The sequence below is a fragment of the Podarcis pityusensis genome, assembly GCF_964106645.2.
Source record: "Podarcis pityusensis genome assembly, chromosome: 8".
Classification (NCBI taxonomy): Eukaryota; Metazoa; Chordata; class Lepidosauria; order Squamata; family Lacertidae; genus Podarcis; species Podarcis pityusensis.
This window is the reverse complement of record NC_138033.1, coordinates 10314623-10329643: the sequence shown is the minus strand read 5'-3', so window position 1 is coordinate 10329643 and position 15021 is coordinate 10314623. Positions and strand designations below refer to the sequence as shown.

The 15021-nt window shown below is 46.2% G+C and overlaps 2 protein-coding genes across 2 annotated transcripts in view; both read right to left on the bottom strand.

The window, feature by feature from the left end:
- Window positions 1–973: 973 nt before the first annotated feature.
- Window positions 974–7898, bottom strand: LOC308484322 (cell adhesion molecule CEACAM21-like). Its single transcript, XM_081019168.1, has 7 exons — window positions 7756–7898; window positions 6037–6399; window positions 4499–4771; window positions 3591–3692; window positions 3257–3351; window positions 2344–2385; window positions 974–1607 (listed from the first exon to the last, which is right to left on the bottom strand). The coding sequence occupies exons 1-7, from the start codon at window positions 7799–7801 to the stop codon at window positions 1560–1562; spliced, it is 969 nt and encodes a 322-aa protein (XP_080875294.1). The 5' UTR covers window positions 7802–7898; the 3' UTR covers window positions 974–1559.
- Window positions 7899–11035: 3137 nt separating this feature from the next.
- The window catches only part of LOC308484242 (cell adhesion molecule CEACAM7-like), a 31178-nt gene continuing 27192 nt past the window's right edge, over window positions 11036–15021 (bottom strand). Inside the window, exon 8 of the mRNA XM_081019013.1 lies at window positions 11036–11526. The gene's annotated coding sequence lies outside the window, so the exon portion shown is untranslated. The remainder of the gene's footprint in view (window positions 11527–15021) is intronic.

Here is a 15021-nt window from a genome sequence, read left to right as displayed (position 1 = left end):
CTGCAATGACCCAGAAGTAACGGAGCGCGTTACTTCCAGGTTTCACCACTCGCGCATGCGCAGACGCTCAAAATGACGTCACGCGCATGTGCGGAAGCGGCGAAACACGACCCACAGATGCGCAGTTGCGTCTTACGTTTACTTCAGGATGCAAACGGGGCTCCGGAATGGATCCCGTTTGTATCCAGAGGTACCACTGTATTTATATGTACACCACTTAGAAGTGAGGGATATTACGCAGTAAATAAATGTCTTCAAAGATGTAAATCAGAGGTTTCGTCTGCACACACACAGTTTCAACCTCCATCCATGCAAGCAGAAGGCTTCATCACAGTTCAAGGCAATGACACTTGAGGAGGGCAAGGATCAGGACCTGACAAGGTTCTCCTTGGCTGGATTAGATACAAGCAAGGGGAGAAACTTGATACATGTGGAAAGTTGGTTTGTAAGCAGGAAGAAGAAATCAGCAACAGAGCAGGTCGGTCTGCCGAATACTGGTGTTGCAGAGCACAGATGGACAGGGCTGAAGTGGTGTTCCTAAGGCAAGTTCAGTTTGCACTGAAGGCAAATATATCAAATGTGCAAATTTCCCGAATAATATGGGAACGAAAATGCAGGCATCCTACAGAATTCACATGGACCTGAATCTTGCAATGCCGTTCTGCAACCAACTGATGCGTACAAGCATGTATATTTCAAGGGAAAGTGTGAGTAATAAGGAATATAGTCATGAAAACGACAGGAAAAGATGCATCACATTCAGAGAAAGTGCTTGCAAAAATTTGAATGCTGGTCAAAAAATGCATACAAAAATGTGTTTATTAGGAGAGGCATACACAAAAAGGTTGATGAATTTTCATGGCGATTCCTTGCCTGTTCAGCATTAATCCTTTAGTCTCACGAGATTCTGTTTGGCCTTTCCAGGGAGAACTTCCTTTGTGTCTCTGTCTCAGTATCTGCAAGTCTTTCCCAACGTGAGAGTCCCGTGGGGACCAAGGTTGGCTCTTTTCTTCAGAACAAGGACTAGGATTTCCAGAAGGACCTGGTGTCATGGTCCAGTTCAGGGGCGATCGAAGTCCCTGCTGAGGACGTCAGGACCGGGGGAAAGATGGCAGGGTGGGAGCAGGAACGGGAGTCCAGAAGCCAGGAAGCCCAGAGTCCGAGGGTCAGAGAGCCAGGAGTCAAGATGCCAAGGGTCCGAGGGTCAGGAAGCAAGGAGCCAAACGTAGCAAGGCAGTGAACGTGTTGCTGTGGCAAAGAGCCGAAGGGAAATGCTGACCTTATATCCCTTCCCGGCTCTTGCCACCAGGTGCTGTGAGTTACCAATCGGCCTCATCTGTGGAGCCACGCCTTGCCTCTTCAGAACAAGCTTAGGAAGGCCCCAGTCCTGCAAAGTCCTACTGGTCACAGGGCCTGGCTCCTGCCCACACTCCTGACACCTGGCCCTGCAGAGAAAATGTTACTCAGCTGCAGCTGAAAGGAACAGATCTGAACGGGAAAGAGGCTTGAGGGCCCAGGAGAGGCCTCAGCAGCGGAGAGGAAGTTGCTGGGTCCATGTCTTATCTCTTTATCTCTTCGTAGACAGAAGGGCTTCTGGGCTGCAAGGTCTAAAGAGAAAATGGAGGTGAGTCAGGCGGAAACAAGAAAGTCAGAACCATTTTGGTTTTGAATTGTTTTCCTGGGTAGCATGAGACTAAGGCTGGTGACATTATTTATATTCTTGGAAGCAGAACATCTTTTAAGAAGAGAAGCAAATCAATGCAAGTGCCTTTTGTCTGGATAATTTATATCAGTTGGGAACCTCGGTGCTCTTCACATGGGAATTCGGATAAATTACAATACAGGGATTGCCGCTGTAAAAGAGCAATTTCGGCGGCAATATCTGCTGCTCTTTCCTTTGGTGCGTGGAGGGAAAAGCTTATACTTCCCGAGATACCCATTTCTATTATAGGAGATTTGCCCATTTGCACTGAGTAGCCAAAGGACAGCAGGGCTGGTGCTAGGCAAACTTCCCTTCCGGATGACTTCCAGACTTGGGGTGCCACTCAGAAAAGGCTCTGTTTGTGGCTGCCACCCACATTACTACTGAAGGTGGCAGGAATCTGGAAAAGGGCTTCAGAAGATGGTCCAAATGGTTGGGGATCTGCCTGTGGGAGAAGGTGAACTCTAAGGCCTAAACAGTATGAGAGAAGCTTAAGGCTAGCAATTTGACTTGTGCTTGAAATCAAACTGGAAGCCAATGCAGCTCTTTCAGTAATGGGCTGTTATTTGGTCGATAATGGATATTTTGAGCCTAGTTGAAATTTTCCAAACATTTCAAAGGGCAAGGGACCTTCTACTCACCTCATATGTGTTACTGGCCTTGGAGGAGCTTTCAGGGTTAACCTGGATCAAACACAAAAATATGCTGAAGCTTATACTAGCACAGACAACTGCCAAATCTTTGAGTTCTTGCGAATGGATTGTGGCCAACATTCCCCAGGAAAAGGGTAAATCAATACCACATAGGGGAAAATATGGGCTGGCATCTTGATGCCAAAGGAAGGCTATGAACTCAATGAAAAATCTGCCTGTATGAGTAATATCTGTGGGAATGTTCAGGGTGGCAGGAGAGGATTTATTGTTTACTAATATCCTTCCTAACTTGCGCTAGCAAGTTCCTTTATGTAGCAGAGTTACACCCCCCCCTTTTTACATGCACAGCAGATAGCTGGTTGCAGGCTCGTGTAAGCCTCTCACTATTATACAATTCAATCTGTCTCAGATTGAATTGCATGTTCCTGATACGTTTCCTTGAATCCCTCTTAAAAGAATAAAGATGCCACAATCTTATTCAAAGTCGATAAAAGAAGTTTACTCACATCAGTTCACAGTTTTATTCCTGAAGGCAGACTTAGTTACAAATATGTTCATGTGGATCTACCCCATATGGGGGAAATAATCCCAGTGCTTCTGCTAGCTGAGAGCTGGCAGAGCAGTCCTAGCTAAAAGCTGATCAAAAAGAGAGAGGTGCGCTGCGGGACTTGTCCTTTTATTACCTGGACAGGTTAGGTCACACCCACCTTCTATCACATGCCAAAGGAAGGATGCTCCAGCCAGGAGGAACAGGAAGTTTCGACTGGCTGGACCAAACATTCCCTCGCATGTCTTCTTTAGCATTACAAGGAATGTTGTACTTGACTGCCTCTCATGGATCACATTCCACAATATCCATCTCACGACAAACACCCATCTAGAGGCTCCCTGATTCACTCACTTGAGGTTTCGTTTCTCCAGATGGTGGATCATTCTCATATACCTGAGGGGTGGGTACAACCGGAGAAGACGTTCTGCCATTCCGATGACGGGCACCTGAAAGAGGGAGAAGAAGTCTGGAGTCAGTCTTACACATGTTTAGCTACCTAGCTGTGCAATATTGCTACTTTGCAACAGCTGCTGGCCCTGGCCCTGCCCCCACCCCCCAAACCCTTGCTTACTGGGCTTCTGCTGCCCATGGCAGCTACTTCAGCCCTGGCCCTGAAGTAGCCCTGGCCCTACTTCAGCTACTTCAGGGTCTCCTGAAGTCTGGGATCTGCTCTGGTTTTACTCACGGAGAAAGAGGTAAGTCAGGGTTCCCATCAACACCAGTATTGCAGCCAGAGACCCGATAACAGTCCCAGCGAGGGCTTCAGCAGAACTGAAAGCAGAAGAATCTGAAGAGCAAGGCATATATTTAAGAGACTGAGCGATGTCATAATTAAGGACTGCCTGTAATCTAGCCTCTATAGACCCACTGGTAGAAGCAAGGGGCTGGAAATATGGGGGGGGGGCATTATCCTGTATACACCTCCCCCCAGTGAGCGTTTCTGGACCAGCAAAAAACAGCAGCAAAACTGTCCACCATACAGTTAGGAGCAGAGCTTACTCTGTTGGGTAAACTGGGTTTTACCGGGGTGCAGCTCTGAGCCTCTTCAGATGGTGAGTCTGTCAGCATAACTTAAGCGCCACCATGTCAGGGACTGGCTGCATGAGGAAGAGGGGTAGAATCTGCCCAACCAAGAGCTGCTCAAGGAAGGTGCAGAGGAAGAGGATTTTGAGACTGGGGACGGGAGGTGGGATTCTGGCCACACCTTAGAGGAGCTGGGAAGTGCTAGAAACAGGGTGCTTGAGGGATAGTGGACAGGACAGGGTGAGGAGGAGCCAATAATAATAATGATAATAATAATAATAATAATAATAATAATAATGCAATAAACATTAAAAACTTCCCTAAACAGGATGCCTTCAGGTGTCTTCTAAAAGTCAGATACAGTGGTACCTCTGGTTAAGAACTTAATTCGTTCTGGAGGTCTGTTCTTAACCTGAAACTGTTCATAACCTAAGGTACCACTTTAGCTAATGGAGCCTCCCGCTGCTGCCGCACGATTTCTGTTCTCATCCTGAAGAAAAGTTCTTAACCCTAGCATGGAGAGCAGAGTCAGGAGGAAAGGTATTCCTTGTTTATTAGTGGATTACTCACATGCCATAGTTATCTTACTGGGGTTGCTTATAGCACTACTGACAGGGTTGACTGCCTGACACATATAGATCCCTTCGTCCTCTTTGGTGATGCCAGTTAGCCTGAGGGTTCGGTTCAGGTCAGAAAGCCCAGTCTTAGATGGGACAGGATTACCATCTTTGAACCAAAGGATGGAGACATCAAGGCGGTCAGAGGTGTTGCAGTGTAAGGTGACAGTTGTGTTCTCTGCCACTAGGGATTCTGTCGGCTGCAGAACTGGGTGGGAGAGGATTTCTGCAGATGAAACAGAAAGACAGTCATCATTTGTGGGTCCTCATGGTCACTGAACCTGCTTAAGGCAGCCTTTCTCAACATCCACAAATGTTGTTGAACTACAACTCCCATCACCCCTAGCTAGCAAGGCCAGAGCTCTGGGATGATGGGAGTTGTAGTCCAACAACATCTGGAGACCCACAGGTTGAGAGCTGCTGGGTTAAGATCTCTTCAATTGTAGCTACTAGAGAAGGCCACTTTGAGGCTGCTACTCAGTACAGTGGTACCTCGGGTTACATACCCTTCAGGTTACATATGCTTCAGGTTACAGACTCCGCTAACCCAGAAATATTATCTCGGGTTAAGAACTTTGCTTCAGGATGAGAACAGAAATCGTACAGCAGTGGCACAGTGGCAGCGGGGGCCCCATTTGCTAAAGTGGTGCTTCAAGTTAAGAACAGTTTCAGGTTAAGAACGGACCTTCAGAACGAATTAAGTTCTTAACCCGAGGTACCACTGTATAGCTGCCTTCCAGGGCTGTACTTCTGCACGAGTTACATGATCACAGCCCTGAAAAAGTGCTTTTTCAGGGCGAGTTTGCAATGCGAAATCATGCACGATCACAGCATTCAAAAAGGCAGCCATTCTCTGGTGGGGGGGAAATCAGGATGTCCCAGTTTTACCGGGACAGTTGAGGGGTATGCAGCACATTGCCATTGATGAATATCTTAAAGGGATCAAGTAGCACCCTGTTATTTTCGACACATAATTTTGACCCACTATAAGCTAATGCAGGAATCGATCAGTTGTAAAGGTTAGGGAGCTTTTGGGGTTCTTCCTGGCGTGTTGGGAGAGATTTATGTGCATTTTGCTTGGGGTTAGGGCACATTCGGGAAACATAAACTTTGTTCTGCTAAGCTGCTCCAGGAAAGGAGCCGTGTCCCATTAGCAGAGCCTTAAAAATAAATAAACAAACAAATCTAAGCCTTCGCGATTCACTTATAATTACTGAACTCAGCCAGATGGGTGGGATATAAATAATAAAATAATAATATTATTATTATGATTGGGCTTCTCCACAGAAGGTGTTGTTCTGGAGGCAAGTTTACTTGGTCCTCGGCAGATGCAAAACTCAGCAGATCATAGAATCGTAGAGTTGGAAGGGGTTCAAGGGACATCTAGTCTAACCCCCTGCAATGCAGGAATGTAACAACTGTGGACAGATAAAAGAGAGGGGACATCTGAAGGCATCTCTAAAAGGTGAGAAAGGAGGGGGGGGGAAATACCTGAGATGGTTATACTGGTAGCTCCCATTTCATTTCGTAGAAATCCTCCCATTCTTAATGTATAAGTTCCAGAGTCGCTCAGCCTTAAATCTGTGATGCGAAGGGAGCAGTCTGTGGCCCCAGACTCCCTTCCACTGAAGGCAGGTCCATTTTTCTGTTCAGCAAATGGACTTAGTGAATAAACAAAGATCTTATTTTTCTCTTCAGCTGCCCCTCGGTACCAGTGGCAGCTAAACAGATCAACATGTCCTGGTGTTAAGGTGACACTCTGTCCTTCCCTCAGGGTTTCTGGTTCAACTGTGATGTGTGTTTTCGTCTTGCCCTGGCCTGGAATCAGCAGGAAGGAAGAACGTGGGATGGAGGCTGCAGGATGGAGAAGAAAAAGAAATAAAAGGGGGGAAATGGTTCTAGGCCAAGACGATGGAGTTGCCAAAGAGTTTCAGACCAGTTTGTGCAAGTTAGCTTAAATTCTCCTTCACTGTAACATACCCCATCCTTCTGTACAGAGTTTTAGTGTTGGAGTGGTGGTGATATCATCTTTGCATCATATTCATCCATCCTCTTCTTCCTGGGAGAGTGTGAATTAGGGATGCTACAGAGCCAATGAGTTGGGTCACCATGATGAGTCAATACTTTCTCTGACTCAAAATAGCAAGATCAGAAAAGGTTCCTGTTGCACACTAAACCAGGCTGACTGCTGCCCATAAACTAGGGATGGGGGCGGGCAGAGAAATTGGCCAGTGGTAGTGCAGTGGTTAAAGTGTCAGCCTAGGACCTGGGAGACCAGGGTTCGATTCCCCACTTGGCCGTGAAGCTCACTGGGCGACCTTGTGAGAGTTGCTACCTCTCAGCCTAACCTCTACCTCACAGGGTTGTGGTGGGGCTTGAATGAGCAACAGGGGAACTACAGAAGCCACCTTGAGCTCTATGCTTCCCCCTGCGTCCCCCCCAGAAAAAAAAGGACTGAAGCAAACTCTCAGCTCACCCACAACAAGTAGAGTTTCTGGAAACTGTGGACACCATCCTAGTATCTCACTCTAGACTTGCTTCCTATGGTTTCTCTCCTGCGTGGATTTTTTAAAATGTGAAGTAGGACTAGCCTTGTGACTGAAGCTCGTTCCACATTCTAAGCATTCAGATGGTTTCAAACCTGTGACATTTCTTTCCTGTGAGGTGGGATGATGTGCCTTGCTAATGGAGCTCTTTCCACAACCCAAGCACTGGTTTCTTTGATGCTTCATTGAGATCCGAGCTCTCTGTCTCTGGCTCCGTAAGAGCCCCAGCTTGCCCCCCTAGTACTTCCCCTCTTCCCCACAGCTCCTTCGCTGGAAGGTGTGGGGGCACCTTCAAAGTCCTTCTCCCTCTCTACTGTTTGTAACTCCAGCTCTCTTCATTCAGATTCCCTGCCAGCAACACCTGTGGAAATGTTATGGCAGCAGCAAGGCGACCCTCCATTTTAAAATATGCACCTAATTGCATGTTTTAAAACGCATTTTCTCTCAAAACAACAGCTTCCACTAGCTGGAATTCTGGAGAGCTCCATCTCGACAACGTTTGGAGAAGTATGAAATCTGAGGGAGAGTTAAGCTCCCAGCCCCACATTAGTCTGAGAAATGCAAATAAAGTCAGCTAGCATCAGAATTGGAAGGAGCAAATCCTTTGGACATCCCCTACTCCCCCCAAGTAAGTCCTTCCCCTTGTAGGGTGCTGGTCTCTCACCTGCTAAGAGCAGCATCTGCCAGGACGCCATCCATGGCCTGCCCATCTTGTGGGCACCCTTTTTGGGGGCTTGGTTTAGGCTGCCTGTCTCCTCACAGCTGGTGTACTGGGGTCCTTCTCTGCTCCCTGCCCAGCATGCAGTGCCACTGCTGCCTCCGGCTGAGTCATTGACCACACAGAGGGGAACTGGGCAGCTGAGATTTAGAGACTGGGTTTTCCCCAAGAACTGCAAGACACCCATACCAGAACTCTATGCTTCTTCCTCATATGCCAAGCCACTCCGGGAACAATTTGCTCAAATGCTTAACTCGTCAGCACCCGCCTCTCAGAGCCAGTAGCAAAGATGTGATCCGAGCTGAAGAACTGGGCCCAGGCAGACTGTCATACAGAGTTGGGAATTTGAGGATTAATTATGGAAAAGGTCTAAAGCAGTGGTCTTCAAACCAATCAGGACCCCAAACCTACCTTAGACTCCCAACCAGGAACTTGGCACCCAATTTCACATTTTCTTTACACTTAATAGTGTTAGTGTCTAGACACACATCACACGCAAAGGCAGTGGTTCATGCCATCCTGGTGTGGCAAGAGAGGATGGCAATCATGGCATGAAGATTGTTGTTGTTTAGTCGTTTAGTCGTGTCTGACTCTTCGTGACCCCATGGACCAGAGAACGCCAGGCATTCCTGTCTTCCACTGCCTCCCGCGGTTTGGTCAAACTCATGCTGGTAGCTTTGAGAACACTGTCCAACCATCTCGTCCTCTGTCATTCCCTTCTCCTTGTGCCCTCCATCTTTCCCAAAATCAGGGTCTTTCCAAGGGAGTCTTCTCTTCTCATGAGGTGGCCAAAGTATTGGAGCCTCAGCTTCAAGATCTGTCCTTCCAGTGAGCACTTTCAGAATGGATAGGTTTGATCTTCTTACAGTCCATGGGACTCTCAAGAGTCTCCTCCAGCACCATAATTCAAAAGCATCAATTCTTCGGCAATCAGCCTTCTTTATGGTCCAGCTCTCACTTCCATACATCCCTACTGGGAAAACCATAGCTTTAACTATACGGACCACCAAAGAAACATTTAAACATTTCAGTGTAGTATACTGGCCGCCGAGTAGTTACATTTCAGTGTAGTTATATGGCCACTGAGACCATATAACACCGGTCCTGAAAAACCTACATTGGCTCCCAGTACGTTTCCAAGCACAATTCAAAGTGCTGGTGCTGACCTTTAAAGCCCTAAAAGGCCTCAGTCCTGTATACCTGAAGGAGCGTCTCCACCCCCATCGTTCTACCCGGACACTGAGGTCCAGCGCTGAGTGCCTTCTGGTGGTTCCCTCACTGCGAGAAGTGAGGTTACAGGGAACCAGGCAGAGGGCCTTCTTGGTAGTGGCGCCTGCCCTGTGGAACACCCTCCCACCAGATGTCAAAAAATAAAAACAACTATCTGACTTTTAGAAGACATCTGAAGGCAGCCCTGTTTAGGGAAGTTTTAAATGTTTGATGTTTTATCGTTTTTTAATATTTTGTTGGGAGCTACCCAGAGTGGCTGGGGAAGCCCAGGCAGATAGGTGGGTTAAATTATTATTATTATTAGTAGTACAGTACAGTATCAAAATATTTTTTGTGTGTGTGTGGGGGGGGGATCTACAACCAGAAACCATATCCACACCTCTCTTCAAGAGCATTGGCTATTCTTCTATGTGACATATTGTTGTGAACAGGGATTTTAACACTGACAAATATGAACTATCAGAAAAGGGCTTATTTGTGTTGACAAGGAGATGAGAGTTTGATTGTCGTAAATTGGACCTAATATAAATGAGATTACCTGATGAGAACAAGCTCCCACCTCTCGAGTTTGCAGACATCCTCATCCATGTGTAAGAGGCTCGTTTATAATTATATTTTGGGAATGATTCATGTTCTTATTTAGCTGCATTGTTTTGTAGTTTCTGAATGTCCCACAATCATATTATAAGGTATTTAAGTCCTATGTTATAAATCAAGCACTGCTAGGTGTTGTTTCTTTTTGTTTTCCAGTGCATTTCATATATATATATATATTCATTGCAGTGTGAGCAAATTTTTATTTTGAAAGTGTGGCTCGGAGAACTACTGTGCTAAGGTATTGCCATACTACTTCCCCCCCAATACAAGTGAACCAAGATTTCATGCATAGGTGTTTAATCTTCTGAACCCATTAAGTACCGTAGTTGTATCCTTTCTTTGATTTCTGGAAGTTTTCTCATCAGTGACGCTTGTAGTTGATATGCAGAAGAGAGCAAGTCATCCTCACCCATCACTGTCACCCCAGTTCACCTCACCTGGAAAGCTGGATTCGTTTGCCAGCAGCTGGAGGATGACTGGGTTCCTTTGGCCTTTCTCCCTACCAATTTGAAAGGCACTATGCACTACAGACGGAGGTCTTGAAATCTTTGCAGATGCTAGTTTTGGAAGTGGCACCACGGATGGTACCAGCACTTCTGGAGTGTGCTACATGTACAACAACTGTCTGTTTGACTAGCTGTGCAAAAAGCAGACAACAGTGAGCCTAAGTTCCTGTGAAGCAGAATTCAGTGCCCTGTCATTTTCACTCATGGATTGTGAATGGTTGATGCAACTGTTTCAGGACATCAGAGTTTCTGTGAAATGTCCTATACAGGTGTATCAAGGTAACAGATCCTGTTTGGCTTTGCTGAACTCAGAGAGTTGCAAGCAAAGAACCAAGTACTTGCAGATTAAGTTCATCGTGCAAGAGAGTGTATTCAGAAAGGACTCATTCAGGTGTCCTACATGCCAGGAAACGAAATTCCTGCAGATCTGTTGAATAAGGTTGTTAACAGAGAACAACTTAAGGTTTATGTACAGAGGTTGCAATTGGGTTGAACCACAGGTACTACAGGTTACACGGAAAGGGGGAGGATGTTGGGATATAGTTCCGTTCCAGCTTAATAGGATCAGGCATGACTGTTGTGTGTCACATGCCTGTTTACTTCCAGCACAGTCTGCTGGGAACTTCTGTTTGTATATTGCTTTTGCTATGCTGCTGTTTGCTTGGACACGAAAATAGGGATGTCCCATTCCATAATGATAATTTTACTATTTATACCGCACACATCTTATTGGGTTGCCCCAGCCACTCTGGGCAGTTTCCAACATATATAAGTGAATGTTGGAGAAATGTTGGAGAGTATGGAATGAGGTCTCTTTTTGGATGATGAGAACTGAACTACAGACATCCTTCTAAATTTTCACTTATCCAAACCTTAAAATGACCCGGAAGCTATGCATGCCAGAATGCATATATTAGGTGAAAATGTGCATTGAAAAGAACTGATCCATGAAAATCTCAGGAAACCATGCCTCATATTAGGAGAAATTGCTTGCAAGAATTAGAATATCCTTCAAAACGGCGTACAAAAATGTGTCCAGTAGGAGAAAGATGCTGGTGGGTTTTAATGAGGATTTGCCCACTTCCTTTCTTCCCCCTCAGCGCCAATCCTTTAGACATGTAAGGTGTGATTTCAAGGATTTCAGTCCGGCCTTTTCCAGGGAGAGGTTCCCTCGCGTCTCTGTCTCAGTATCTGCAAGTTGTTCCCATCATACAGCACGAAAGACCCTCAAGAACCAAAGCTGGCTCCTGTGTTCAGAACAAGGACTAGGATTTCCAGAAGGATTAAGCCCCGAAGAGAAAATGTCCTGGTCCCGAAAATCACTTGGCTGCAGCTGAAAGGAAGAAATTGGAAAGGGAAAGAGGCTTGAGGGCCCCTGAGAGGCCTCAGCAGTGGAGAGAAGGTTTCACCCCTCCCATACCCAAGAATCTCCTGATGATCTCCTGATGGTCTCTGCTGACTCTCCAGAGAGGAGGAGGCGTGTCCTGCCTATCTACTTATTCTGCCCAGCAACATAACTGTGTGTGAGAGAGAGTCAGTCAGTCAGTGTATCGGAGAGAGTGAGAGTGTTGGAGATCCTAGAGATAAGATTGCTGTTAGAGCAGCTGCAGACTCTCAGTGTAGCATTGATTTATGCTTAGAATATTCAGCTCTGTATATAGTTTTGTATCATAGTTGTAGTTATAGAATAAAAGGAAGATATTCTACAGAGCTGCTCTCCGAGTGGTTTATACTCTGCAAGACTCTGCAAAACTCTGCTGTGCAACGACTGTATTATTGAGACAGTGAATCCGGTGCTCTCAGCTCTGAGCTGTGAGTCCACAGCACTGTGACCGTTTCCTGTGAGAAGGAGGTCTCTGGCGGTGCTACCCAGCTCGCCTAGCCCAGTCGGGGTTGAGGTGCAAGAGTCCAGTTGGTGCACTGGCTCTAGGGCGATGCTGACATCGGTTATGGGCCCAGTCGTTGTTCCAGTCGTCTGACCTGGCGTTGTTCCAGTCATCCCAGGCGTCCCAGGCGTCCCAGTCGCCAGAGGTTTCTGTTGCTGATTGCCGGACGGTGGAACGGACGCTGCATGCTGGACTGATTTGCGGTGCCCAGAAGCAGAGCTGTTTTGGAGCAGAGTGTTCAAGCTGCCGCTGTTGCTGTTGCTGCTGCTTGATTTATGGAGGTATGTTGCTGACTGCCAAAGGAAGAAGATAGCATCCCTGTTTGCCTGTTAATTGCGCTCTGAGTGGGAGAGAGAGTGGCTGAAGGAGTCAAGGCTTTATCTGTGTTGCACGAGGGAAGTGTCTTGCTCTAAGTAATAGCAGACATGGCCTGTGCACATTCTGGCCAGATGGCTCTGTCCTTTCCTCTCCTCACGCCTGAAACCTATGCAGTTTGGCAAGTAAAGATGAAAGCGCTTTTACAGAGGGAAAAGCTATTTCACACGATAGAAGATGACCCTCCAGATAAGGATGATGATGATTGGGCTGAGTGGCATGCTGCAGATATGAAAGCCCGAGGGACAATTATTTTGAGTGTTTCAGACCACTTGCTGGTGAACTTAGAGGGTCAAGAGACTGCACAAGCTGTTTGGCATAAGTTGAGAGATATGCATCTTAGACAAAATGCTGGTTCCAGTGTGATTTTCTTTAAGAAGCTGTGCAGGCTGCAGTTGGAGAAAGGTGGTGATTTGCCTAGCCATCTATCTCAATTAAAGCGTCTCAGACAGGACCTTGTTCAGCGAGACCTGGCTATTTCAGAGGCTGTGTTTGCAATGTTAATGATCAATAGCCTAGATGAGTCTTATGATGGAGTAGCTGCCCAGATTTCCACAATGCCTTCTGACCGGCTAACAGAAGATTATGTGTCTAGCGTGCTCTTGAATGAGTGGGATCGCAGACAGGCTGTTAAAGAAAGCCGGGACTGTGCTGTTAAAAATATGCTTGAAAATGTGCCTGAGTCTTCAGCAGGGGAAAGTGAAAGTGAAACTGCTGCTGTTAAAGCTTTGAAATTGAAGCAGTGCTTTTCGTGTGGAGCACAAGGCCATTTGAGTTTCCAGTGTAAGAAGTCTTCAAAGAAGAAGGGAAACTTCAGAGGCAGAGGGGGAGGAGGACGAAATCCCCATGCACCTGCTACTTCAAAGGCCTTGATCTCTCGCTGTTCCAGTCAACGTGGGCGGAGTTTCTTCGTGGTCGACTCTGGCTGTTCAAACCACATGGCCAAAGATAAGAATCTCTTTGTTCAGCTTGAGAAGCAAGAGAAAGAAATTCATCAAGCAGATGGGACAGTTCTCACGAGTATGGCTCAGGGAACTGTGTTCTTAAAGAGCCTGAATGCAACTATTAAGAATGTCCTGTATGCGCCTGATATTCAGGACAATTTGTTGAGTGTTTCCCAGCTTGATCGTCAAGGGTTTAAGGTGGTGTTTGCTAAATCTCGCTGTGAAATTCTTAGAGATGGCAAGCTCATTCTGTATGCAAAATGTGTAAATGGATTGTACCAATTGCCTTTTGTTTCAGGTACAGGCACTGCAGAAGCTACTGAGAAAAAGTGTTGCAATTTAACTGTAGATAAGAATGAGAAGTTGCATGACCAATGTATTCATTATTACCATCGCGTTTATGGTCATTTGAATTTCCAGGCTGTGGCAAAAATGCCTGATATGGTTCAGGGTATGAAGTTGAAAGAATGTCCCTACCACATGAAATGTGTTTCTTGTGCAGAGAGTAAGGCACGGCAAGCTCCCAAAGGTACAGAGTCTGGGAGAGAGGCCAAGAAACCATATGAAGTCATTCATGCAGACTTAGTGGGGCCTCTAGCGCTCTCTAGAGGCAATTCAAGGTTTTTCATGGTTCTGATAGACTCCTATTCGAAATATGTTTGGGTCTATATGCTGCAGAAAAAGGCTGAAGCCTTTACCAAGTTTCGCCAGTTTTGTAAATGGCTCAGAAATGTACATAATGAGAATGTACGTTTTCTTTTCACAGACAAGGGTGGAGAGTTTTGTTCAGAAGAGTTTGAGAGTTTTCTTTCTGAACAGGGCATTGAGCATAGGACAGCCACGCCCAGATCACCCTGGCAGAATGGTTTATGTGAGAGAGTAAACCAGACTCTGCAGCAAGGAATCAGAACGCTGTTACATGATTCAGGGCTGCCCAATCCTTTTTGGGCTGAAGCTCTTTCGTTTTTCTGTCATGTGTATAACAGGAGATACCAGTCTAGTGTAAATTGCACCCCATATGAGATGCTTCACGGAAGAAAGCCATGTGTAAAGCATTTTAAAATTTTTGGTTCGGAGGTTTGGGTGCACACCTCACAGGGTGACAAACTGAGCAAGCGTGGAGAACATGGTATTTTCCTAGGATATGAGAAAGGGTCTTATCGTGTTCTGATCACAGACACGAAAACCATAAGGCTGACCAGGAGTATTGATGACAATCCACAATGGGACAGAGTTGGCGTTTTTCAGTGCCATCCCATTTGTGATGATGGTGCAAAAGGGGCAAAGAAAGTTAAGAGGGAGGCAAGTGTTGTTGGTGATGATAATCCTGATGCCAATGTAGTTCCAGATGATGGCACAGATTATCAGAGCCCAAAAGCCTCAGGTGAGTCTGACGCTGACTCAGACTTAGCAGCTTCATATACTTTAGCTCCCCATTCTCCCAAAGAGGAGGAAGCACCAGAACAAGAGGATCAAAGAGTTCTGCGCAGGTCCGAGAGAACAACCAAGGGTGTACCACCGAAAAGGTTTTCTGAAGAGTTTGCAAAGACTGCGGTCACAAGCAACTCTGGTGGGTTTTTCAAACCAGGCATGAAGTGTGCTGAGAGTAGTAGCACAAAATGCTTTATTTATTTCCTTACCTGATATTTGAAGGAAAGCGTGTATTTGAGTTCT

Bases quoted from the DNA above. Each gene is read 5' to 3' on its own strand.
- LOC308484322 (XM_081019168.1), bottom strand. From the start codon at position 7,801: ATGGGCAGGCCATGGATGGCGTCCTGGCAGATGCTGCTCTTAGCAG. The intron at 3,693-4,498 runs GTGAGTAATCCA...CTTGCTCTTCAG, and splicing joins CAGTAAGATAACTATGGCAT to ATTCTTCTGCTTTCAGTTCT. The intron at 3,352-3,590 runs GTGAGTAAAACC...TCCCTCTTTCAG, and splicing joins CCTGACTTACCTCTTTCTCC to GTGCCCGTCATCGGAATGGC.